Source organism: Antennarius striatus, chromosome 15, assembly GCF_040054535.1.
Source record: "Antennarius striatus isolate MH-2024 chromosome 15, ASM4005453v1, whole genome shotgun sequence".
Classification (NCBI taxonomy): domain Eukaryota; kingdom Metazoa; phylum Chordata; class Actinopteri; order Lophiiformes; family Antennariidae; genus Antennarius; species Antennarius striatus.
The window spans coordinates 20110481-20136938 of NC_090790.1; the positions used below are offsets into that span (position 1 = coordinate 20110481).

Consider the following 26458-nt stretch of genomic DNA (forward strand, 5'->3'; position numbering starts at 1 on the left):
CAGCTGATAACACTGATTAGTGACGGTGTGTGAAGAAGCGTGTCCAGGCAGGATGGAACGGGTGGAGGAAAGTGTCAGGTGTGATGTGTGATAGAAGAGTTTCAGCTAAAATGAAAGGAAAGGTGTACAAAACTGTGGTGAGACCAGCGATGTTGTTTGGTCTAGAGACAGTGTCCCTGAGGAAAAGACAGGAGACAGAGCTGGAGGTAGCAGAGATGAAGATGCTGAGAAGACCAAAGAGGAGGTTTATGGATGTAGTGAAAGAGGACATGAAGGTAGAAGAAGAGGCGGTGGTGTGTGAGCGCTGGAGGACGTGACGCTCACCGTTGGAGCCGATGTTGTTGTTCAGGAAAGACACTCGTTTCTGGCCAGGAAACACCGGCCGGCCGTCCCTGTGAGACGGAAAGAACCGCGGTTACCGACACGACTCCTTTTGTTGACCAACACAAGAAACGGCGCCCCCCCCCACCCTACCTGGTGGCTTTGAGCGACAGGTTGTCCAGGGAGAGCTCCAGCAGCCGGCTGCTCTCGCTGAGGGTCAGGTCCTGGGTGGGGGCGCCGCTGATGTAGTGGATCAGATCCAGCGGCCTCAGGCTGCCCTCCTCGGACGCCGCCGAACCCGGCAGGATGTCTTTGACGAACAGGACGTCGTAAACGCTGTCGCTCCCCCCGCCCAGCACCAGACCTGCAGGGGGAACAGGAAGTCCCACCGTCTCACAAGGTCGTCTAGCGAAGAGGAGACGCTGATGAAGATCGCTGCTCACCCAGAGGCTCCTGGCTGCTCTTCAGCGAAATGTCAGGCAGCAGGTGGGCTTCAAAGGGGGGCTTGGGGGCCTCCAGGAGCCTCCCCACCACCAGGTCAACCACACGGGGGGCGGCGCGAACCAGGTTAACCACCTCAGTGTGACCCATGTTGCTCACATCTGTGGAGTTCACCTGGAGGAGGAGGAGGAAGAACAAGAAGAAGGAGAAGTAGTGAGCTCCTGCCGACGTGGGCGGGGGAGGGTCGCCCCCCCAACACGCCCTGGGTCCCGGTGGACTCCTCGGAGGCGTGACTTCCTACCGTGATCATGCGGTCCCCGGGCCGGAGCCGCCCGTCGCTCCTGGCCGGGTCCTGGACGACGTCGTGGATGTAGCAGCCGTGGTCGCTGCCTTTGGTGAGGGTGAAGCCCAGGCTGCCGCGCTCCGACTTCATCAGGGAAACCTTCAGCTCCGCCTCCTGGAAACACGGGGGAACCTTCAGTAATGTAGCCCCGCCCCTTTAGGAGTAAAGCACTTCCTCATTCCTTACTGGGCCGAAGTCGTCCGCTTGCTGTCCGTTGCCGGTGTAGGTGAGGTTTAAGGGCAGAGGCAGAGGAGGGGGCAGGGGGTCCGGGCTCGGGGCAGTGGGGGAGGAGACCATCGGCGTGGGGGGGGACTCTTGATCAGCTGTCATGGGGGACGAAGGACACCTTCATAAACGACGACAAAGACAAAACATGAGACGCCGGAGACGGGACGGCCTGCCGTTGGAGGGGGGCGGGGGCGACGGGGACGACCGCTACCTCTGGCTGAGGTCCAGTCTGGTCATGGACAGGTCGGGGGAGTAGAACGCCGACTGGACGGTGTCGTCCGCGGCGTCGCCGCCGTCGTGGGGGCCGGGGCCCAGGTGGCTGCTGGGGGTGTGGTAGACGCTCCTGCTGAGCTCGGCGGCGCCGGCGCTGAAGGCCTCCTCCACCTCCTCGTCGCCGTCGGTGCTGTCGCTGTAGCTGTTGTGGCGGCCGGGGGTTTTGAGGCGCAGCCTCTCCAGCGCCTCCTCCACGCTGACCAGCCTCCTGGTGAGTGCGGGGGCGGGGGCAGGGGCGGGGGCGGGGGGCGACATCCTCTGGCTGAAGTTCAGGCTGGACTCAGCCTGCGACGGCGACTCCTTCCGGGGGGAGAGCATGGGGGTCTGAAAAGGAGGTGTAGTTCAGTCGTTCATTCAACCTGGACGCGTCTTGCCCCCCCCCCCACTGCGCCTGTGTGCCGCCGCATAAACGTTTACATTGTGGAAATGGTCTGACTCACCACAGGCAAAGAGTCCATTTCAGGGAGAACTCCAGGTCCAGGTCTGCAGAGCAGCAGCGTCACTTCCTGTCCCGTTCCTCGTAGGGCTGATATCACTTCCTGTGTGAGTGAACAGGAAGAAACCTCTGGTTAGAACCCCGCCCCCGTCTCTTCCAGCTGAGGCTGAGCAGGGGGCACGGTTCCTACGTGTTGCGACAGTCCTTTGAGGGGGGTCTGGTTGACCCTCATGATGACGTCGCCCACTTTGATGCGGCCGCTCTCCGCCGCCGGTTGCCCGGGAAACAGCTTTTTGACCCGCACCAGGCTGGAGCCGGGGGGTTCGTCGGGGTGGAGCTCCACCCTGCTGAAGCTGAAGCCCAGACCAGAGGTGTTCTTCAGCAGGCGGACGTCAAACGTGTTTTCTGTGGGGAGACGAACACGTCAAGGTGTTTTCCCAACTCCGCCCCCCCCCACACACACACATTTAGGATGTAGAAACACACACCTGGGGTCACGAAGCCGTACTCGGGCGTCGCTTTGACTTCCGGCGGCTGCGGGTTGCTCTTCTGCTCTCCGTCGGAACAGGGCGGCGTGCACTGGGGGGTGATGGGGGCGTGGACGCGATCCGCCAGGGGGTGACCCTTCTCCAGCAACAGGTGCACCATCTGAGGGGAAGGATTGGAATTAGCTCCCCGTGGGGTAGGAACCACGCGCGTCTGGAGGCGATCGTCACCTGGCCCGTGTCTCTGAGGGTGTCCACCGCCTGCTGGTGGGTCACGCCCTCCAGACTCTTCCCGTTGACGGCCATCACGCGATCACCTGATCAGAGGAGGAGACAGGAAGCGGCTGCAGACACTGGTTTGTTCAGGTCGCGGTTTGCTATCGGGAGCTAAACACGGCGTTACCTTTCCCGATCCGTCCATCCACCTCCGCGGCGCCTTTCGGGATGACGGCTTTGATGTAGATGCCTCCGTGTTTAACGGTGGTGTTGGCTCCGCCCTGAGAGGAACACGCCTTTTTTTTAGTTGGACCAATCAGACAGGAAAGAGCTCATGATGTGTTTTCTAGGGGGCTGATGGCAGGTTGTGGTGTGATCGATGAACAGATGATTGATAAACACTTTGTCTAGAAATGTCCAACTTCACCACAGCCCACAGGAAGTAGGTGTTAGCGTGTTAGCTTTTCTTCCTGCTCAAACCACATTCAGCCTGACGCTTATATTCACTTTATTGACCTCATGGCTGAAAGCATCAACACCTCCTCCTTTAATTAGCTTCAAAATGAGTCCCGATCAGCATTAATGAGTCTCAGATGAGTCACGCCACGACGCCAGAATGTTCTCAACACTGAAATGATGCTTGACTGTGAATTCAAGTGTGTTTAGACAAAGCATTTATCACACCACCGAGGGGTTAACGCTAAATAACTAGAGACACACACCAGCTAATGATCATGTTGATAGTGGGTTGATGGTTAGGGTGAGTTTAAAGGTTATTCCGGTACTTAAACTCATTATTCTAATCAGAAATACAATCCTAGCTGAGTTATTTGTTCTTGAGTGTTGAATCAACCAATCCGGAAACAAGACAGAACTATTGGTTTAGTCTGAGACTTAAATCAGCTGACGTCCCATACAACCCCCCCACCACCACCACCAGCCTGATGGTGTCAGATCTGTGACAGATGATGATAATCCAGACACACAGCATGCAAAATCAGGATTAGGATGGACCACAGGAGCTCCCGTGAACACCGACATTCAGGGTTAGGAAGCAAACCAGACACCAACACTGAAACCAAAGCAGACACCAGCAACAGGATGGACAGGGGGGGGGGGGGGGGGCAGGGAGGGAGGAATTGGGGGGGGGGGCAAAACCAAAAGAGGATGAAAACCTTGTCGAACAGTACCGTGACACTTATGCCCAGGCTGCTGTCTTTTTTGAACAGCACCACGTCAAATAGATCTCCCGGTTGGAGACTATTGAGCGCTGGGGCATTACCGTTTAAACTTTCCGTGAGGAACTCCTGAAAACAGAGAACAAGGCATGAAGTGGAGTCGTCACAACGTGCAGAGAGAGGAAGAGGATGGGAGGGGGGGGGGGGAGCAGAGGTGACGGGCGAGTCGTGCAGCAGAAAGAACACAATGCTTTGTATGTATAGTCAACACGACGCCACAGCGGTGCGGTGGGTGGTGTGGAGCGTCTGGAGACACTTTTCTCCTGCGTGTGGAGGAACACACACACACACACACACACACACACACACACACACACACACACACACACACACACACACACACACACACACACACACACACACACACACACACACACTCACCTTCTTCACCTTCACTCTCTCCTGACCGCTGGAGTACGTCTCCTCGTCCATGTCTGAATCCCCCCTGTCGGAGTTCTCAAACACCTTCGGAGCTTCTAACACCTTCGCCTTCCTAGTTTTGGGGGGCAGAGCCGGAGGCGTGGGCTCCGAAGCCACGTTAGGATCCGGTCGATGCTGGGGGGTCAGGGATGAAGTCGCTCCGGCGGCTTTGGCTCGCTCCAGGCACTGCAGGACCCCCGAGATAGAGGGCTGGCTGACCTTAGCAAAGCCAGTCCTGGGGTCCTGGGAGCTGGGGCTGGTCTGCTGCAGGAGGGGGGAGGAGGCGGATGGCGTGGCGTCAGCTCTGAGGAGGGGGGGGCTGCGACCTCCCATTCCCACCTGTTCCTCTGATGAGGAATCCAGGTCTAGGTCTCGCCTCTGGATGGCGTCCAGCGCCTTAAACGCAGGTTTGGCCGGGGCGGGGACAAAACCAGAAGGAGACCCTGTGGAAACAGGAAGAGGAACTTTACACGCCTGGAGGAGAGAAGAACACGTGTAAGGCGTCACGGAACATCGGGTTTACACGTCTGAACAGCCGTGGCACCGCCGCTTTCACCTTTGTCCAGCCTCTCCTTGGGCTGCGACACCACCAGCGTCACGTCGTCGGGGGCGTTCTGGAGGACGTCCACGGCGGCGGCGTGAGGGAGCCCCTGCAGCTGCGTGTCGTTCACCGAGATCAGACGGTCTCCTGCGTACACACACCCGGTAAACAACAACACTTAAACATCAACCACACACACACACACACACACACACACACACACACACACACACACACACACACACACAGGGGAGAGACCGGCCTACCGGGTCTGAGGCAGCCGCTGACTTCAGCAGGACCCCCCGGCGTGATGGAGCTCACGATGGTGCCGAGGTCCGAACGACCGGAGTTCTCCCCGCCGACGACCTGGAACCCTGGAGAACACGGGACATGATGAGCAGGTGTCAACACACACACACACACTTTTTGACAGGGACGCACGATCATCAGACAGCGTGCGTCTCTGGGACACAAGCTTTAAATGCACTTTCAACATAAATACAATATTCACTTAAATGTCGAACCCGGAAATCGCCATTATTTTTCTACCTCACGCAAGTTTCTCCTCACGTGACTCACCGGCGTGATTCTGTGTGATTAACATCAACCAAACATCAACACCACGTCTGCTGGTTTTAACGCCGCAGCGAGAGAGGAGTTAGCTCCACCCTCCAGAGAACAAGAAGAGTCCTGTTGGGTTTGTCTGTCTGGTAAAGCGCTTTGAAACGTCTGCTGGTGGGACTAAGAGATGTACAAATAAAGGTTGATTGATTGGTTGATTGATTGATTGATTGATTATCACCACGCCTCAACAAAGATGCAAAAGTTGTAGAAAAAACAAGTGACAACGAGTGTTTTCTAGAATAAAAAACAATCAAAAGTTAATGAAGACAAAGGGTCAGATATTACTACAGGTGTTACTACAGGTATTACTACAGGTGTTACTACAGGTGTTACTACAGGTGTTACTACAGGTATTACTACAGGTATTACTACAGGTGTTACTACAGGTGTTACTACAGGTGTTACTACAGGTGTTACTACAGGTGTTACAACAGGTATTACTACAGGTATTACTACAGGTATTACCACAGATATTACTACTGGTATTACTACAGATATTACTACTGGTATTACTACAGATGTTACTACAGATGTTACTACAGGTGTTACTACAGGTATTATTACAGATATTACTACAGATATTACTACAGATATTACTGAAATGTGTGTGAGGGTTCTGTCAGCTTGGTTCAGTGTCCACAGGAGAAAATATGAATTAAAGGCAAAGAAAACTACTGAGTGAAAAGAAAAAACAAAATTGTTACATCTTTCTTTAGTTCTTAAACTGTTTTTTAAATGACTACCATTTTGCTGAAACTACACACACATATACACACATTTTTCTTGAAGCGCATCCCAGGGATGCACTACTTTCTGGAGGTAAAATTAACACTGCACACACACTCACACACGCGCTTACCCAGGCCGTACTTCACGTCCTTCTTCAGGTTGACGGTGGTGACATCTCTCTCTGGGGACGGTAAGGCGATGAGCTTCTTCTTCAGAGAGTCTGCCGCACAAGAACACGGGTGGTTTTCATTTAGAGACGTCCTCTAAAAACACGCACCAGCTCGCCCGGGCTTCACGGGGGATGGGAAGCGCTCCATTCAGGGAACATTAGTACATCCACACTGCTCTACTAATCAGTGTGACGGGCATATGGTGCTGCTGAGGGGTCTCCACTTCAGCACCGTGGGCTAATGGGTACGAAAAGACGGGTTAAGCTCGGATGAAAGGGAAGGTCATGAGTTCAGTGCCAGGCAGGAGTTACTCAACCGGGATCAGGGCCGGTTCCACCGACTCAACCCCACGTTATATAATTCAGATTTTATATCCGTACTCTGCTGCGCCGCGGTCGGCGTTTGTCCAAAAGGATTAAGAAGACGACTTCCTGCGTCAAAACACTTCCTACATATCTGGGAAAACAGGTGACGCCTACCGTTAACAGACGCCGGCGTGGAAGGTGGTCCAGAGGAGCTGTGCATGCTGACACCTGGACCGCAACAGGAAGTCAGGTTAGGACATCACACAATGACTATCAGAAAGCATGACATCAAATCAGCTGCAGAGGATGTGACATCATCAGCAGCTGATGTAAACATCACTGACGGGTTCACGTCCTCACCCAGGACGTAGGCCTGGCCGCCGTCCTCTACGGAGGACGAGTCCGACTCCTTCCTGGACCTGCTGACGCTCCAGGCCGGGCCGCTGTGGGTCACAGCGTCAGCTGACCTAAGAAAAAGAGGTGGAGACGACTTAGTGGGAGGAGCCACTGTTCTTAAACGATGCGTTTTAAAAACGCCGTCTGACTCCAGACGATTAAAGCGATCCGTGAAGCCGACAGGAGAGGGAGCGACCGGCACCAACGGACTCAAACAAGGCAGTCACAGACTGCAACATCCTGTGACACACCTAAATTCAAAATTTTACCCTTAGCTATTTGCATGGGTCAAAGATCAAAGCTAGTCCTCTGACCTACTGTCATTGATCAAAGCACTAGCTTTGATCTATGGTCTTACACTGGCCTTCTCCCTCATCTTTCTATCTTATTCAGTTCCTGAGTGTACAAAAGTTGAAATTTGACCTTGACGTAGTTTATTCAAGGTCAAGGTCATCATCTCATCTTCATCCCCTTTGCTGCCTCAGTGATGTTCTTTTTGTTTCATCTTTCTATCTGCAGCGGTTGTGGAGATATTTGGTGGACTAACGAACACTGGCGATTACAATACATCACCGCTTTGAAGCGGGATGTAACCAGGTCGGCGCGATTCCTCCAGAACACAAACACACCCGTGGGGGGAGGAGTGTGTGTGCGCCCCCAGGGGGTTAATTAGAGGCGGGAGTCTCTGCGGTGTTGGCAGAGGTCTGGTCCGTCTGTCGTGAAGCCCGGAGACAAACGAACACAAGATCCCAGATCCCTCAGCGAGCTTGAAATAGACGCTAAACGACTCGTTCAGGAGGAAAAACATGTAGCTTTCTTCTTCTTCTTCTTCTTCTTCTGTGGTTTCATGGATGAAGCGCTAACAAATAAACGTTTGCACTGGTTTCCTGCTGCTCCTCTCACTCACCTGTCCTGCTGCTGGGGGAGGGACTCCGTGTCCGAGCTGGCTCGCTGGTGCTGCTGAAAGATGGAGACCACGTGATTGGCTGGAGCCTGGCTCGGAGCGCCGCGCGATTGGCCGTGATACGTCTCTGCCAAGCGGTGCTCCGGAGACTCGGGCATCTGCCCCAGGTTGTGGTGAGAGCGGCTCAGGATCCGGGGGTGGGACAGCACCGTGGAGGTCACAGGGTTGAAGCCCGGGAAGCGATGCTCGTCCTGGAGCTGTATGGGGCCGGACGGGGCCCTGTGGAGGGCCGCCTCCGAGTAGGAGATTCGCTTCAGGTGGTCCGGGTTGGAGCGCGTGGATAACGAGGGGCCCAGCTGGGCGGAGCCAATGGAGCTTCCACTCCGAGGGTCGGGGGGGTACTGAAGACTGCTCAGGGGGCAGTTCTCTGATGAGCAGACATGCATAACGGTTAGAACTAATAAAATAATTCACGATGAAACGGGTGCCCCCTCCCCACGTGGACACCCCCCCCCCCGCCCTACCCAGATCCTGCAGCTCCTGGTTGTTCTGGCGGGCCTTCATCTGCAGGTGGAACTTGTTCTGGTCCGAGCAGAGCTGCTGCAGATACTCGCAGGTCTTGTTGCTGTCCGTCTGAAACATGTGTTTGATCCCGTCTGAAGTGTTCTGGAGGCAAATCTTCTTTTTCTTCAGGAGGGAAAGAAACATGTTCATCACACTGAGGACAGACCGCCTGAGGAAGACGATGATGATGAAGACGTGCACATACTGCGAAGGAAATCTTTCTGGTCTCCCTCCAAGGAAATCTCAGCACCGGGGACCGATGTCCGTTGAGGACCTCAAAGATGTGAACCCCCCTGCTGTAAACGCCGAGCATGATGCCGGTCTGGGATCGCTTCTCAGGGAGGATCCGGTGGAAATGGACGCCGTACTCTGTGAGCGTCTGGCACACCTTCAACACATCAAAATGATCAACACCGTGGATCAAAAACTCAAATCTATGACAGCCCCAAAAGACGTCGACTCCCTTGTTTGTTAATGAATGCATTTTATCTGAAAAATACAAACATGATTTACAGGAAGTACAGGAAGCTTCAACCTACAAACACAGCTGGCTCCTACAGGTCGTTCATGATTGGAACATTGGTTCCTACATCATATAGTTCCTACTGGAGAACAACATTGGTTCCTACGTCATTTAGTTCCTACAGGAGGACCACATTGGTTCCTACATCATTTAGTTCCTACAGGAGGACAACATTGGTTCCTACATCATTTAGTTCCTACAGGAGGACAACATTGGTTCCTACATCATTTAGTTCCTACAGGAGGACAACATTGGTTCCTACATCATTTAGTTCCTACAGGAGGACAACATTGGTTCCTACATCATTTAGTTCCTACAGGAGGACAACATTGGTTCCTACATCATTTAGTTCCTACAGGAGGACAACATTGGTTCCTACATCATTTAGTTCCTACAGGAGGACCACATTGGTTCCTACATCATTTAGTTCCTACAGGAGGACAACATTGGTTCCTACATCATTTAGTTCCTACTGGAGGACAACATTGGTTCCTACATCATTTAGTTCCTACAGGAGGACCACATTGTTTCCTACATCATTTAGTTCTGGCTGTACTCTCTTGTCCGACTAACCTTGAGAAACTCAAACTCCGCCTCAGACTCCGACACGCCGTAGTAAGTGTTGTGGAGCTTCAGCAGCTCCTCCTTCATGGCCGTCTGGTTCACCTTATCCAGGACCGACACCGGCAGGTAGTGCTCCAGCCGGAAGTAGGTTTTCCCGTGGAGCTGAGGCAACAAGTCGACCGTGTTATTACACAGGAAGGTTTATTATCTATATTAACACAGTCTCCCAATAAAAACTACAAAACTACAGTCACACAAGTATTAGAAATTGTTGATAGACGGTAGTAACTCGATACCTCGGGCTGGTAGTCGCCAAACTCTGCCTGCAGCGCCAAGGAAGCCAGGATCAGAGCATTTTCTATTTTACAGCGCATCCTCTCCTCCAGGATGTCCTTCCTCAGCTGCAGGTAGTACTGATGTTTGGTCATGGCGTGCCTGCGCCACACAGATGAATACACCACAGCATACTTTTAAAACACAATGTGCGAACAGCGGCTCTTACCTACGACCATCTGCACCTACTGTATGAGACTGACGTCGTCAAGGAAGAATTTGATGCGCAGGAAAAGATTAAAAGGCACATCGGACTTCTTCTTCTTGGGATCCTCCTTCCATCCCTCTGGAGCCACTTTGGACAGTTTGGCATCGGGTTCGACAAAGAAAAACTCGCAATCTGTGGGTGAGATGGAGAAGACAGGAAGAAGACAGTCAGTCCTGGCAGGGTTTGCATATTTACTGAAGTAGAAAAAAAAATCATCTAACACGCTCAAGGTGACATCTAACGCGCAGCAGCAACAAACAGGAAGTACCTCTAAGGTACGCGAGGCTGAAGAGGTGGTGCTCCACCAGCCCGATGTGGGCCACCACCATGTCCAGGACGTCTTTACACACCGCCTTGATGTCACAGCTCAGCTCCAGCTTTTGGCCGTTCAGCAGCACCACGCCGACCTTCCTCTGCACCTCCTCCACCTTCCCACGTTTCTATTTGGACGCAAACGAATAAAAAGTTCAGCGACAGACGACAAACAAGACACAAACCAGATTCTGCTGGGACGAACGGCGTTAAAGGGACGTCCTCACCATGATGGAGGAGGGAACGGATAAGGAGACACACGGCTCTCCAGCCATCTTCACAAACTCTGGTCCGTGGAAGTTCTGATGGGGTGCAGATAAAGAACGGCTCGTTTAACAAAAATAACGTGTCTGCCATCGTGCAAACAGGTTCTATCTAAAGTTTAATACCTTGGGTTTCCGAAATGGTACAGAGGAAGAGTAGAGGGGGTCCTGCAGGTCAAGCATGGAGGCGTGAGATGGGGCCAGGGGGTCGTCCAAGGAGTAGATTGTCGTGGCCCGGGATAGTCTGTTAGCCAGGAGCCGCTGCACTTCCTGTTCCTGTTTCTGCAGGAGCAGCTCCGCTCCAACCAGACCTTCATCCGACGCTGCATCTAGCTGCCTGCAGGGAGAGGAAGAGGAGTGCGTGGTTCTTATTTGCCTATAAAAGAACCCCTTCATCATGCGCCAGCGACTGAGAAGACACCGAACCCTCGCTGAGATCTTTTCTCTCATTGTCGAGGGAAACCAGCAGCTCAGCGCGGCTTGTTAGCAGCGCAGCAACAGCAGGCGGCTCTTTGTCAGGCCTCAGATTAAAGAGATAGACGCTGCTGAATGTGGATGACCTCACTAGTGAAACACGGAGCTGACCCCGCCGTGTACCAGCTGATCATAGCCCGGGGGGGCTGAAGAAGGAGGAATTCTTTGATGGATTCCTTGCACTGTGAAAGGATTTTAGCTTAGCTGCTAATTCCCTACAGAAATCAAAAAGGAGACACAGTTTTCCAGGACAGACACACTCTTTTGTGGCAGAGCAGGTTGTCAAATTCATGCAAAATTTTCCCACAACTCCCGAAATCCGGGTTCAGCGCGTAAATCTGTCGTGGATATGTGTGAATGATGTTTGGATGAGGGTGAGGTTGATGCAGGCCGGCTGCTTAGGGGAGAAAACACACATCTGGTGCATCTTTTGTTGTGTGTGTGTGTGTGTTACCTAAGCTTGTGTGTGTTGTGACTTGTCAGCGATAGGGCATCATGTTCAGAGGAGAGCGCCAGCTGGGAACCAAACCTCCGCACCTCGCCTGGTCTTTTTGCTGGAAGAGACAGAGGAGTGTCAGGTGTGTACACAGACACACACACACACACACACACAAAAATTAGTACATCGTGTTTTGAAATGCAGACAGTCAAATCAAACAGTTGTTTAGCTGCAGACACCCACAGGTACCTGCATCAACTTGTTGCAGGAGGTGGAGCAGCTCAGATCTGAGTCAAGTTCAACCAGCACAACTAAAAGACCTTCATTGGGTTCAAGTACAAAAACCCAAAACCAGTGAAGCTGACACGTTTTTCTAAATCGTAAATAAAAACAGGATAAAATAATTTGCAAATCCATTTCAACCTATATTCAACTGAATGCCTGTCCCCAATTGAAAATGTGTGGCGCATTATAAAGCGTAAAAAACCCCCACAGACACCCCGGACTGTTGAACTACTTAAACTGTACATCAAGCTAGAATGGGAAAGAATTCCACCCGAAAGCTTCAAAAATTGTTCTCCTCAGTTCCCAAACGTTTACTGAGTGTTAAAAGGAAAGGCGACGTAACACAGTAGTAAAAACACCTCTGTGCCAACTTTTTTGCAATGTGTTGCTGCCATTAAATTATAAACTGATGATTATTTGCCAAATAAAATAAAGTTTCTCAATTCGAACATTATATAACTTGTCTTTGCAGTGTATTCAGTTGATTATAAGTTGAAAAGGATTTGCAAATCATTGTATTGTTTTTATTTAGCATTTACACAACATGCCAACTTCACTGGTTTGGGTTTAGTGACATGAAGAGGGATGACAACACGGTTTGCTCATCCTGAATAATAAAACACTGCTTTGACCTCTGAGTTCAGCTTCCTGCTTCCAGCAAGGTGGAGTAAACTGGTGTTAATCAGCTCCTCTGACATAAAACACACATCCCGTGGGCATCCTTTACCTTGTCTGTAGTCTGGATCAGAGGAGGTGAGGGAGGGGCTTTCACTGGATGAGCTGTAATCGCTGTGGTACCTTTGGTGGGTGTGGACCGGGTCTGAGGAACAGAAACAGTGTCATGTCATCTTTGACCAATCAGAGAACACCGACCGCGATGTCACCTATCGGCACGTCTGTGGATGCTTCGTGAAGGTCATGCATTGTGAGGGATGTTAAAGTAAATCTGATTGGCTTTCCACGTCACGCACAACGGACCGGGTCAGAGGGTTACGTCAGAGCGGCCGTCACCGTCTCTACGGAACATGTCGACTGACGCTGAGACCAAACCGGTGGACAAAGCAGATATTAGTCATGCTGTTGATGAACCGATGAATGACGGGAACACACGGAGAATACGATTCCCTCCTGATGCCTTAGAGCTCGTCCGTCAAACTCAGGGCCCAGGGGCCAAATGTGGCCCCCACTTCATTTTATGTGGCCCACGAGAGCAATAAAGGTCAGTGTCTAAAAATAAATAGGTCAAAAGTGTGCTTTGACCAAAACTACATTTCCCACAATGCATTAATTCAGCCCATTTAAACTTTGACAAAAAGGTTTTGAACAAAGTTAATGTCCTAATTTGTGTCTGATGTTATTTTTCTTTATTGATTGATAGTTTGATCCTTGATTGATGGAGTTCTGTGGGTTTAATAACCTGACAAATTAAAAGGATTTAAGTTAGAACAGAGAAACAAACAAACATGTTTTTTCTGTTTAACTGTAATGTTTGGAACTGGAATAAGTAATAAACTCAGAGTTATTTAACGTTAAGGAGTAGTTACATTTACTTTACATTTAGTTACATTTATTAGTTACATTAAGGAGTAGTTACATTTACTTTACATTTAGTTACATTTATTAGCTACATCTGGCCCTTTGATTACAGCTGCTGTGGCCCTCAGTGAAAATGAGTTTGACTCCCCTGCGTTGGAGCTTCATCTTCTGTCCTGCTCGACTGGTTGAACCACAACATCAGTTATTTAATTGCCTCGGAGCAAAACTAAACCAACCTGATGACAAATCAACGCAGGAAGACGTCATAAAGAAACACTCAACACTTTGAACTTTGACCTGAGCCTTATTGGCTTCTTTTTTCTGGCACGCAGAACCAGACGGTCCTGCTCCTCAGTATCAGCTTCATAGCTGGAATGGTTGGAATTCCCTTTGCGTTACTCAGACGTTTAGTTCGCAGCAGTTTCACAGTACGATCGACCGTTGTTTACGCGAACATCAGCGAGGAGCGGCCGGCAAAGCCGAAAATAATCTCCTCCTTCCGCTGGCGAGTGAGTCATGAGAGAAATGTCAGCAGTCGTTTCTGTGTCATTTAAAACCTCTAATGTCTTCATTCTAACGGCAGCTTCCTCACGCACCGCCGGGCCGTGTGTGAATCTGTTCTAAACCGTTTAACAGCTGCTGTGTGGATTAGTCTCGACTGTCATCTATTGGTATTATTTAATCTATAAGCAGTGAAAGAAATGAGACAACAGAGAGGTGGAGAGGATGACGGCAACATGTTGGTGATGAAGAGGAGGGCCGGGCCCTGAGGGGAACTGACTGAATCATGTTCTGCAGTTTCTCCTGCTGCTGATAAACTTTTTGGTTTTTTGTCTCATGAAATTCTTCAGATGAAAAAAGTAAATAAATAAAACAAATGAAGACATAAAGTGATTGAGTCAGTCGATGGACGCCCTTCCTGCTCCCCCTTTGAATTAGATAAGTAACACACACACACACACACACGGACGTACGCAAGCACAAGCACACACTTCCCCAGACCGTTTTAACACAAAGAGCATCGTTCCCAAGGACGAGTTAGTGCAACCTGCATTTATCTCCTTCTCTTCCTCTCATCCCTCCATCATTATTAAATAATTTATTCATCTATCTTATTTATTTATTCATCATCTGTCCTCTTCTGTTACTTCAAACTGATTTTGTGAAACTTGAAGTGTAGAAATTCTGATGTATTTTCAACCAACATTTTTTGATGGTAGGATTTTTGTAAAAACTAAGTAATGCTGCGGCCTCTGGAGTCAACAACGTTTAAAACCTTGGGGGCATTTCGTGAACCCCCCCCTCCCATCTCCTGAGGTAAGAGCGTCCTGCTGTAATGGGGGGGCGGGCGGTCACATGACCTTCTGGCGTGCGCCACTACATTCTAGTAACAGGAATCCCCTAACCTGCAACGCGTGACTGCAATCACAGCGTGGAGGTCTGCAGGAACATTTCATGAAGCACCTTGACACCAAAACGGGGGGGAATGGGATGAGGGGGGGGGGGGTTGTATAAACATGCCCATGCACTGCACACACAGGCATGCACACGCAACGTTTAGTGACGTACATGTGATCCATATTCAGTTAAACACGATTTGCAAGCGCACAGACTCAGGAGGCAGAGAAGCAGAGTGTGACTGGGTGAAACCTGAGAGCGCTGACCGCTGCTGCGTCATCGCTTTCCTGCAGAAAAGAACAGAAAGACGTGAGACAGAAAGAAGGGAAAGGAGCTCAGGGCCAAGTCACACATCACCGCTGCAAATGGTCTCTGCTCAATTAGGACCCATTCACACTGAAGAACTAGCTCTGGGAAGGAAGAGAAAAATCGTTTGGCTTGGCCTTCGCTGGCGGATTTGATGGGTATAAACATTCCATCAGCGCGGCGTCCAACAACAACTGTAATTTAATATTCATCAGGAGCTACTGACTGAAAAAATACATAAAGACAATCCTCAAGCGTCCCTATAAGAAGGCAGGCTCACACACACACACACACACACACACACACACACACACACACACACACACACACACACACACACGCACACGCACACACACACCTCCTCACGCTATCATGTGAAATAAAAACTGCCCAGAGCCTCTGAGCGCCTCGTCAGCAGAGGGCAAAGAAGAGAGAGGAGGCAGAACGGAGGGACGGCTCCGCTGCAGAATGGGAAACCAGCAGGAGGAGGAAGAGGAGGAGGAAGAGGTGCTTGATATGAGAGCGTGCGTACCCAAGGCTCCTCCAGGAGTCCGGTTTTCCCACATGTGTTTAGGCCTCTGGAGAGTTTTCCAGGAATCCAATAAGCTCCAGAGGAGAACTTAAATCTCTTGGGCCTGACTGCTCGGGCTGATCATGTGATCATACAAACGACTGTTGGCGTGCCTTTAGAGAAAGTGTGCGTCTATCTGTGCGTTTGTACGGTACACAAAATCAGGGAACAAGGTCTGCTAAAATGTTCAGACACGACTTCAAGACAGTTTATCGTATTGAAAGTGGAAGACCTTCGCTGGAAGCAAAGCCAGAAGGAACCAGACATCATAGTGTGTGTGTGTGTGTGTGTGTGTGTGTGTGTGTGTGTGTGTGTGTGTGTGTTTAAAGCTTTTCAACCTCCCGACAACCATTTCTGATGAAGCGTACCCACCTGTGCAGGTAGAACTCTACGCCCCAGCAGGTACGACTGCATGCCAGTTTTATTTCATACTTGTGATGTCACACGTTTTTTGCTTCAGGGAAGTAATAACAAGGAAACTGAGCGACGTAAAAACGGTAAAGCGTCCCTCCTGACTGCAGGAGCGAGTACTCACCGTCCACGGCTCGTCTCAGCGCCTGGAGCTTCCTCTGTCTCTCCTTTATCCTGTCGTAGGCGCCGGGGAGGCCCGAACCGACTGATAACGCAGAGTGATGATGAGGCTTGTTCTTCAGTCCACCAAACTCCGGGTAGCGGGGATCCCTCTCCCTGGGCGGGCGTGACGGCGACATGCGCCTGCCTATCGAGTGGCTGCTGATGGCGCTGCTGCCCCTCCGCGCATCCTCCAAAGCCCCGAAACGAAGCGCCTCCGGGTCGATGCAGGCTAAGTCCACAGAAGACGCCCAAGACTTCCGAGCTTGACTGAGGGGCAGCTCTCCGCTGTGGAAGGGCAACGACCTCCGGTCCAGCTCCACGGGCCGGCCCTTTTGCTGAGGATGTAGGGGGTGCAGATAGGGGTAGGAGTGCTGCTGATGGAGAGAGCGGGGTTTGGGGTAAAGTTCTGTGGGGGACTCGGATTCGGGGTGATAGTCAGATGAGGAATACTGCAGGACGGGCCCCTCGTCGCCCTTCAACATGTCCTGGATGGGCAGAGAGCCCATGGAGCGACTGAGAAGACGGTTCAGAGACGGCTGCTCCTGAGTTCTGGCTCTGTAGCGCTCCAGAACCCTGGGGGCGGCACTCCTCCCTAAAAAAAGAGGAGAGTAATTAAGTGTTAGCATGCAACAAGCTAAAGCTAACACAACCAGAACACAGAATGACTCACAAACGTTCACCCTGAATACCTGCAGAAGCGACACAACAGGAAACCAATGAATGCAAAAAGGTTTTAACGTCATAATAGACTTCAAGACATACAGCCCAACCTGCAGGGGCGTTACTTCCTCTACAGGTACAGAACAGGAGGATTTATGAAGAGAGGAAGGTCTGCAGAGGGATGGATGAATACAGGACACTTAACCTAGCGTTCATCGCTAACACTATTAGCATGAAACGAGCTGTAAACATAAAGACGTGCCTTTCTTTGGTCTGATTCGAAGGTTAGCCTCAACACACGGTGCTCCGGTAGCGAGCCCTGATTGGCTGGACTGTAGGTTTCATTGAACGCCATTCAATGATAAAGTGCAGAATGTAGGCTGTGTGTTTGTGAAATGTGTTCTTGGAGAAACATCAGATACTTGTAAACCGGCGCCGACTGAATCATCCTCCGTTTGATTAGAAGGCATTTAACCAGAATTAGCAGCAGTTTTAGGAACACGTTAGAAGTGTAAGGGCCAATAACGGCTAATAAAACCAATGATTTTGTAAAATGAAACAACAACGTGAAGAAACACGGAGCAGCATCTCTAAACCTTAAGGAGGCGTAACAATGAGTTCTGCAGATGAGCAAATCTTTCCTCAGAGAATGTCACAATAATTCGTTTCTGGTAATAAAGTCCAGCCCGATCTTAAAACCTGAATAATGACTGCCGCTGACTTTTACTGTTGGAACTCCCAGACAAATGAAAACTCTGCCGGGGACAGCTGTTGTTTTGGAGGAAGAGATAACCGGAGGGCAAACAGGAGAACGAGCCAGACCAAAAGGAAAAGATGAAGAAATGAGGGAGCGGAGGGATGACGACGAGACGGTAGTCCTATAAAAACGCAGCATGTGGTGGTTTTCCTACAAAGCCTTGGCTCAGTCTTAAAATAGACGCGCATCAAAGAGAGAGGGGGCGTCCGGCAGGAACTCAGAAGAACACAACCACCAGATTGAGCAAAAAAAAAAAGAGTAAATGAGGATCAAAGAAGAAAGTTGTTATAGTAGTGCTGATGGAGTAATAAAAGACTGATTTAAAACATATAAGCACGAAGAGGGAACGACTGGACTCCCTTTGCATCAATTAGAAGCCGCTGGCATCAGAAGGGAGAGGACTGCTCCTCCAGAAGAAAGCCCCTTCAGAAGGGAGTCATTCCCCCCCATGCATGGACTTTCCTCAGGGCTGGACGCCGTTCAAGCAGGGAAACAAAGCCCTGATGCAAACAGCGGACCAGCATGCTTCACTGCTGACTCTAAAATATGCAAGTGTGATCAGTGCCATGCAAGCGCTTACATAATCTGGAACCGTGTTTGCGCTCCGCTCTCTTTTCCACAGCTTGGAAAAATGCCGGAGTTCTCTCAGAAACCACTGGGAAGATTTGCTCATATTTTCCTGAATTAAACTCGATGTGAGGATGCTGTGTATTTTTTTTCCTCAGCAACATAGTCATAATCCTGACACTCAGAGGAGACACTCGCACTCAAATCTCCTTAAATAGGACTAACACACATTCTGAGCACAAGCCCCCGACAACATTCATTCATCACCTCATCTTCTCACCACATTACCTGATTATAAGAAAGCCCTTCTACGTGTTATAAACAGCATGGAGAACTTTATCCGTGTCAGATAAACCAGAGTGACACTAATTACTGTTCTTATTGTTATCATCTTAACACAACCTACTAATCTAGGATTCAGTGTTCTCATTCCAAACCTTCTTCAATGACGGATGTCCAGAAAATAACAGACATAACAAAAAGAAGAGTAATAGAAACCAGTGTCATAAAGTAAAAACAGGTTTGGTTCATCTGTGTGTGTGTGTGTGTGTGTGTGTGTGTGTGTGTGTGTGTTTGTGTGTGTGTGTGCCAGCTCATCTTACCTGAGGGCAAACCTTTGCCTCTCAGCCTGTCCCGGATTTCTTTACTACGTTCCGGAAGAGACTCTCTGTCAGTCAGCAGACCGTCCAGCTGGGAAAGGTGAGAAGAGCGAGAGATGAAGGATGGAAGAAAAAAAAGACACAGAAGAGGACAGGAGGAGGAGAGAAGAAAGATCAGGAGGTTATTCCACCTGAACGTCAGCTACACCCATGAAAGGTTCTGTCAGCGCTACAACCGTTAGCTGGTGGCTAACTCAGCAGAACTACCCAGCAGAAAACGTAAAGGAAATAGTCTAAAGTGAGGTTTTGACACAATTAGGTTAAGACAAGTGAGGTAGGGTTATGTAGGGTTAGGTTATGTTATGACACGGTTAAGATAAGTGAGGTAGGGTTATGTAGGGTTAGGTTACGTTATGACACGGTTAAGATAAGTGAGGTAGGGTTATGTAGGGTTAGGTTAGGTTATGACACGGTTAAGATAAGTGAGGTAGGGTTATGTAGGGTTAGGTTAGGTTATGAGAAAGTTAAGATAAGTGAGGTAGGGTTATGTAAGGTTAGGTAAGGTTATGACATGGCTAAGACAAGTGAGATAGGGTTATGTAGGGTTAGGTTAGGTTATGACACGGTTAAGATAAGTGAGGTAGGGTTATGTAGGGTTAGGTTAGGTTATGACACGGTTAAGATAAGTGAGGTAGGGTTATGTAGGGTTAGGTTAGGTTATGACACGGTTAAGTGAGGTAGCGTTAGGGTTATGTAGGGGTAAGGCTAGGATAGGTAGATAGATAGATAGATAGATACTTTATTAATCCCGGAGGAAATTGCATAGGTAGGGTTAGGTTATGATACAGTTATGGTTAGGTAAGGTTTTTATATGGTTAGGTTAAGATATGTAGGATTAAGGTTATGTAGGGTTAGGTTAGGTTAGGTTATGACATGGTTAGGTTAAGATAAGATACTTAGGGTTAAGGTTATGTAGGGGTAGGTTAGGGAAGAGATTAAGGTTAGGTTACGGGTGAAGGTTAGGTAAGAGTGAGGATTATGCACAGGTTACGCTAAATTAAGTTAGGTTAGGTTAAGTTATGGGTGAAGGTTAGGTAAGGGTGAGGATTATGATCAGGTTAGGTTTGGTTGAGTTAGTTTAGGTTATGGGTGAAGGGTAGTGTCTCTGACATGTGGCTGTAAACAGACAAACAGGATCTTTCTACAGGACCTACTGAAGCCGGATCATACCTGGGAAAGGCTGCCCAGGACCAACCGGACCAGTTTCCTGACGTAGGAGAAAGGAGGGTCGCAGGTGGAGTTCCTGATGTGTTTGCTGCAGATGTCCAGCACCGTGCGCATCGACATCCTGCTCAGTGTGACATCATCACACATGTTGAGGAGCAGGCTGTTGAGGTGTTCCCCCAGCTTCATCGGCTGCATAGCAAACAGAATGAGACCGGTCAGCACAGTGATTCAGTTTTCTACTACAGTACATGTTTAAGGTTAGAAAACCAAAGCTGAGCTCCAATGATGCTGAATTTAACAGTAACCTTATTAATTGAATGTCAACAGGACCAAGATTTAATGCTCTTAATCTGCAGTTTGCAGCCATCTTTGCAGCTCGTGGAAGAAGACTGACATGCTAATATCTTGGTTTTTTTACCTGAGTTTGGGGGATCTCGTAGTCTGCTCCCCAGAACAGAGTCATCCCCAGAGAGTACATGTGCATCTGTAAAAAAACACACAAGGAGAACAAAGAATAAGATTTAAAAGCCAAACCAAAGATGAGAGGAAGTCTGGTTTGTACACAGAACAAGGACATAAAGTCAGCTCCTGGCCACTCAACCTCTCAAGTCATTTGTGTGGAAGTAAGTGAGACAGACTGCAGGAGGGGAGTAATTCATTCAGGCGGCTTTCAGCCCTAATCCAAAACCCTTTTTCCATTTCCTTCTGCTTATTACTCTGCAGTCATTGCTTGGGAGAGAAATCTCTTCCCCCAAATGTTGGTCTTGGTGGAGGAAAGAATAATTCAGGGATTGCCAAAGAATGTAACATCGCCTTGAAGGTCTTTCAGGAACAAAGCTCGGGTACGGACTTCAAGACGCTCTCGCCCTCCCAGAAGACGTGGAAATTTAACAGCCACCCATTAAAGGAAACACCAGCCTTGACTGCTGAAAGGGTGGCGGAAAGTTGTGGCACTCAGAGCTTACGTAGACCCAGCCAGAGCCTCTGATAATGAGAGAAGCAGATTTTATTTTCTACACTGAAATAACTCGGCTAGCGAGGCAGGACCAGGGCTGGAAAACTGACTCAGCACAAAACGCTGTTGAGGTCTATGGGGCCATGCCAGAGACTGGAATCCAGTCATGCAGCATTTTAGCTCCTCGACCGGAGGGGCGGAGCCAAAGGGAGCGGGGTGGAGAACATTAACTCACTCCATTTCTGAATGGTTGCAACTGCACAATGGTCTGAGACCTGTTGATACGCATCGCAGGAAGGGTTTGTGGTTTGAGTTACTGAAGCACGGTTTGCTCTTGTTAAACACCCGTCACAAAAGATTAACTCACAGCCTGGCAGATTCTATCTAGTAACCACTGATAAACTGTCCCAAACAAACAAACAGTGAGACAAATAAACAACAACATCAGAGCCCCCCCCGTTTAGTTTTAAGCAAGAACAGAGATGCTTGTTTTGTTTTTGTTGACGCCAATGTGCGACCACGCTAGCCATACGTCGACGACGTTGTGTTGTTCAACGACATCTGCAACGGATTTATTTTAGTTCCTCGAATGAAATTACAGCAGGAGTTAATGAATTTATTCAGGAGAACCACAAGAGAATGACGGCTGGCGGTGAGTTGTTGTCAAGCGTCTTCACAGGTGTGTGTGGTTGAGATTCACATGTGAAGATGGGTGTGGAGCCGTCCGTGAGAACTACACGCTGTGCTAATGAGCGACTCACTGGTTCGAACATGTTGACTGGTTCAGCAGCTGGGAGTTTCCCATCAGGAGTTGGTCCCCTGAATTGTGTTTTTACATTAGTTTTTCTCTGTTGAACACAGAAATGGAGGAAGTCCATCCATCCACTTTCTTGCAGATGAGACAATCTAAATCCAACATGTGCTTAACTCAAGGCCCGGGGGCCAAATGTGGCCCACCACTTCATTTTATGTGGCCCGCGAGAGCAACAAAGGTCAGTGTCTAAAAATAAATAGGTCAAAAGTGTGCTTTGACTAAAACTAAATTTCCCACAATGCAGTAATTCAGCCCATTTAAACTTTGACAAAAATGTTGTGAACAAAGTTAACGTCCTAACTTGTGTCTGATGTTATTTTTCTTTATTGATTGATAGTTTGATCCTTGATTGATGGAGTTCTGTGGGTTTAATAACCTGACAAATTAAAAGGATTAATGTTAGAACAGAGAAACAAACAAACATGTTTTAACTGTACTGTTTATAACTTAAATAATAAATTCAGAGTTACTTAACTTTAAGGAGCAGTTACATTTACTTTGCATTACATTTAGTTAGTTTAGTACATTTAGTTACATTTATTAGTGACATCTGGCCCTTTGAGGACAGCCATGATGCTGATGTGACCCTCAGTGAAAATAATTTTGACACCCCTGGATCTTCAGCTGTTTATCCACCTTGTGGGTCGCGGTTCTGCTTTAGCCTATCCCAGACGCTTACAGGCGAGAAACAGGGTACACCCTGGATGAGACGTCAGCTTATTGGGGGGGGGGCACATGAAAGACAAACAAACACTCACATTCACACCTATGGACAATGTGGAGTGACCACTTCACTGCATGTTTTTGGGGGTGGGAGGAACCCGTGCAGACAAACTCTTAACAGAAGGCAATCAAACCCAGAACCTTCTTTCTGCGAGGCGACAATGCTACTCGCTGCACCGCCGTCCATTCCTGTCATAAACTGCATATAAATGTGGATTTATTCAGAGGATAACACCCCCCCCCCCCAGAATCCACTCATGGATCAGTGACAGAAGTTTAAACAACACCTCATCACAGGGATTCATGAATGCTTCAGCAAAATTTGGGAAAAGGGTGATAAAATTCTCACCATCGGAGCATTAGGAGGTGTAGACTAAACACTCCCGTAAATATTTATACCTTCTCTATGTCAGAGACGGAAGGCAGGGGGGCCCCTTCCAGTATCTCTGGTGCGGTGAAGGCTCGTAGGTCCTGCTGGGTCACATACTCGTCTGCGAAGGAGATGTTTCCAGAGGGCATGAGCAGAAGGGACCAGGGGGAGATGATGAAGCCCATGGCTCTGTGATCTGGAGGAGGAGCCAGAGATATGGTCAGCCATCGTCTCACACACACACACACACACACACACACATGCAAAAACATATGAAGTCATGTGTTTTCAAAGCCATACGAGCATGAACTTTTTTCCAAGCGTTTGCAACCCGAAGGCGGCAGCAGCAGACACATCCCACCGCAGCCATGTTTCATGCTAAGACTTTGGTGTTTATGGAAACTAAAGATGACTGAAGTAAACAAAAAACACATGTTGCTTTGTTAGCTCGCAAGAAAACAACTGTTGAAGCATGGAAGCCAAGAGAAATGGTTGCAAAGCTTAATTCCTTTTTTTCCTTACCAAGCCACAACCATCGCTATGGTCGGGGAACGTTTTAAAAATAATATACAAAGGAATGTTTGAGCAGCGCTGCAAAATTCTTCTCTTTTACAAATGCTCCAGGTCCGGGAGGAGCAGAGAGGGACAGAGGAACTGGGTTGAGGCACCAACTATCTGCTTTCAAAGGCTGGAATTTACAAAGTAAATGCAAGTTTCCTGTTTAAAACTCATGCCACCGTTCAAAGGCGACCAGGTGTGTCCCGTTCGGGCCTTCAGCTACGATACGCAGTCGTTTCACCCAGCTGCTGAGGGAAGAAGAATCTGTTCCATATGGAAACTATCTGACAGTGTTACAGAACGTTGACACAGAAACTGGGTGTGCGCCGTCTGATTCCCCGCTCTTTTCAAAAGGACAACTGTAAGCTTATCCTTCAGCAATGTGGTCCATCTGCATTCACAAAGTCAGCCTGCGATCTGCAGCCAGCAGGCAGTCTTCTGTCAAAGAATGCATCCGAGAACGGATTAAATTCCACAGCAAACATGCGATTAGAGCGTCAGGCTCCTGGATAGAGCGGCGGATCGTCCATCAACAAACAGATGAGGGTGGAGACAGAGAATGGAGTCCATTAGAAGACACTGGGTTTTATCTGATCCTTCAAATCACGAGGAGGAATTCACACATTGCTTATTCAAACAAATCGTTCCTGTACAAACAGCCCTTAACCACAGATTCCGTGTACACAGGAGGTTTAGTGTTTGATGACATCTGTCTATTTGCTGAGTAAATTGTACGTCGGTCCCTCTGAGAGAACGTCCTGACATTTCATTTCATCGCATCGAATTCAAATCAAGTTAGAAAAATATCGACTTCCTGAAACTTTTACTCCGCTTCAGAAAAATGAAATGTAGACTTTTATTGTTTTTATTCCCTTTCAGCGTAAAGACATTTTCAGAGCCGAGTAGAACATCTATCAAACCTGGATTCAGCGGATGCTGTTATTAATTCACCCCGGTGGTAAACATACTTCTTTACATAGCTCAGTGACTCTATAATAGCCGGTTCGAACATCTGCTCTTCAAATTTGAACTCTGAGGGCCAAAAACTGTACACACAAGAGGCTACAATTTTCTCAATATAGCCACACAACTCCACACCCCGATGAAGGCGGCTGTCTTAACAATCAAGATCACACCGCAATCCCATCAAATCAGCTCATCCAGAAACGTCCAGCCTGCATTTTATCCTTCACAGCTTTATCTACAAAACCTTGAGCAAACACAAACAGTCATCTTTCCTTAAACGCGACCTTTCGAGGCCGTGCCGTTGCGAGCAAATTCTTAAAGCACGTTGAGATTGTTTGCACTGGAACCAGTCAGCACGCCCTGGAGGCTGAGGTCAAGCTGCTTCACACAGATACACACACAACCAAGTCTTGTTTCATCAATTAATCGACGATGACGATGAAGAACAGCGAAGACGTCACGGATATGATTAAGAATTTCACATGAAACTGGCAACACCTCAACAACTTAACATCTCCAACATTTCCCCTGGTTTCTACAATCAAGCCAGTGAGTCACAGGGTATTTATTTAAGTAACAAAGGCACTTGGCAGCCTTATCTCTCTCTCTGGCTCCAACGATAATCACTTAAACAAACGATTATTACATCAGTCACAAAAAACCCCACAACAAACTGACACAACTGCGCTGACTGAAAGTTATTTCAATGGTAGAAACTGATTTTAAAGCCCACGTGTGACCAAATTTCTAATGGAACAGGGATAAAAAAAATAACAGTATGACAAATGTGTGATCACCCATGAAGGAGATGTTTGTCTGCAAGATTTTGATGAGATGTGGTGAGCAGGTGGTTTTCAGAACGAGGAAGAGATGCTGAGATATAGAAGAAAATCTGATTATATATACAGTCGTAGCTTTAGACACAAACTGTCACTCTGTTCAAATTTTTGTTGGACATACGAGTGAAAATCTGAGATACGAGCCGTGCTTCAGGACACCAGCGCTAGTTGGCGGATGGATACAACATAAGTGAGACCGGATCTCGTTCTTTACCACGTATTGGTGGATGGATGTGTGTGTGTGTGTGTAACTTATTTAATTATTTTTTATGACATTATTTCAATGTGTCAGAGAGATAAAGTGAGCAGAGCACTAACAGACAATGCCACCTGTGTTTCATAGGATCTGGACACCAGAACACTTTCAGCTCCCTCACTTTGAAACGTGCTGTTGGCAGATTTAGTGCCGGCTGTTCAAAAAATGAGCCAGGAATGACAAGAAAAAACGTGCAAGATGAGGAAATGTGAAATGTATTCCGTATGTATGCAGAATCCATTGCAGGAAGCACCTCCCAACACTCCAGTCCACATGTGCATACCTTTGTGAAAGAGTTCCTGGAGGCTCTCGGCGCTCTGGCTGAGCACTGCCCACACCTCCTCCTCCTGGAGCGGGCCTCCTCGGACCTCCAAGGCTTCTGCCAGAGACACATGCATCCTCCCTGTGCCGGGACATAAGAGAAACTCAGGCGAGGGAACTCACAGAGCATCTGGACATCACATCTCCCGCGCTCGCCGGAGCAAATAGGACTTCTACAATCAATTTCTTTACTGTCTCGGTGGAATAAACATGTTCGTAAGTCATAAAGATGAGATTTGTACTCGACAGACAATGCATCATACCTCAATTTTTCGTTCACAGAAATCTATAAAAGAAAAAATACAACAAGAAGCTAGGCTGAGAGAAGAAGAAGAAAAATCTTACGATCCTTTTAAAACAAAAATGAAAACCCTGACGTCACATTTGTTCCACAGACGGAGGAGGTGACAGATCACATTTGGGTGTT

The 26458-nt window shown here is 48.7% G+C and overlaps 1 protein-coding gene across 7 annotated transcripts in view; it reads right to left on the minus strand.

The window, feature by feature from the left end:
• Positions 1 to 26458, minus strand: part of ptpn13 (protein tyrosine phosphatase non-receptor type 13) — a 34269-nt gene that overhangs the window by 5074 nt on the left and 2737 nt on the right. For 2 of the 7 annotated variants that reach the window (XM_068334365.1, XM_068334360.1), the window contains exons 2-36: positions 25994 to 26113; positions 23121 to 23287; positions 20648 to 20713; positions 20233 to 20418; positions 19006 to 19093; positions 16382 to 17011; positions 12763 to 12855; positions 11766 to 11865; positions 10964 to 11174; positions 10802 to 10876; positions 10531 to 10702; positions 10244 to 10394; positions 10018 to 10156; positions 9731 to 9883; positions 8840 to 9022; positions 8595 to 8757; positions 8074 to 8497; positions 7131 to 7237; positions 6945 to 6998; positions 6426 to 6515; positions 5209 to 5316; positions 4958 to 5089; positions 4363 to 4844; positions 3919 to 4050; positions 2931 to 3024; positions 2759 to 2844; positions 2531 to 2690; positions 2233 to 2447; positions 2047 to 2145; positions 1545 to 1930; positions 1292 to 1451; positions 1064 to 1219; positions 765 to 936; positions 475 to 685; positions 325 to 392 (exon numbers count right to left, since the gene is read on the minus strand). In XM_068334365.1, coding sequence (XP_068190466.1) covers positions 325 to 392; positions 475 to 685; positions 765 to 936; positions 1064 to 1219; positions 1292 to 1451; positions 1545 to 1930; positions 2047 to 2145; positions 2233 to 2447; positions 2531 to 2690; positions 2759 to 2844; positions 2931 to 3024; positions 3919 to 4050; positions 4363 to 4844; positions 4958 to 5089; positions 5209 to 5316; positions 6426 to 6515; positions 6945 to 6998; positions 7131 to 7237; positions 8074 to 8497; positions 8595 to 8757; positions 8840 to 9022; positions 9731 to 9883; positions 10018 to 10156; positions 10244 to 10394; positions 10531 to 10702; positions 10802 to 10876; positions 10964 to 11174; positions 11766 to 11865; positions 12763 to 12855; positions 16382 to 17011; positions 19006 to 19093; positions 20233 to 20418; positions 20648 to 20713; positions 23121 to 23287; positions 25994 to 26108 — 6028 coding nt within the window. In that variant the 5' untranslated portion in view covers positions 26109 to 26113. The remainder of the gene's footprint in view (positions 1 to 324; positions 393 to 474; positions 686 to 764; positions 937 to 1063; positions 1220 to 1291; positions 1452 to 1544; positions 1931 to 2046; positions 2146 to 2232; positions 2448 to 2530; positions 2691 to 2758; positions 2845 to 2930; positions 3025 to 3918; positions 4051 to 4362; positions 4845 to 4957; positions 5090 to 5208; positions 5317 to 6425; positions 6516 to 6944; positions 6999 to 7130; positions 7238 to 8073; positions 8498 to 8594; positions 8758 to 8839; positions 9023 to 9730; positions 9884 to 10017; positions 10157 to 10243; positions 10395 to 10530; positions 10703 to 10801; positions 10877 to 10963; positions 11175 to 11765; positions 11866 to 12762; positions 12856 to 16381; positions 17012 to 19005; positions 19094 to 20232; positions 20419 to 20647; positions 20714 to 23120; positions 23288 to 25993; positions 26114 to 26458) is intronic. The other 5 variants (XM_068334364.1, XM_068334362.1, XM_068334363.1 and 2 more) reach the window with 5 other exon arrangements.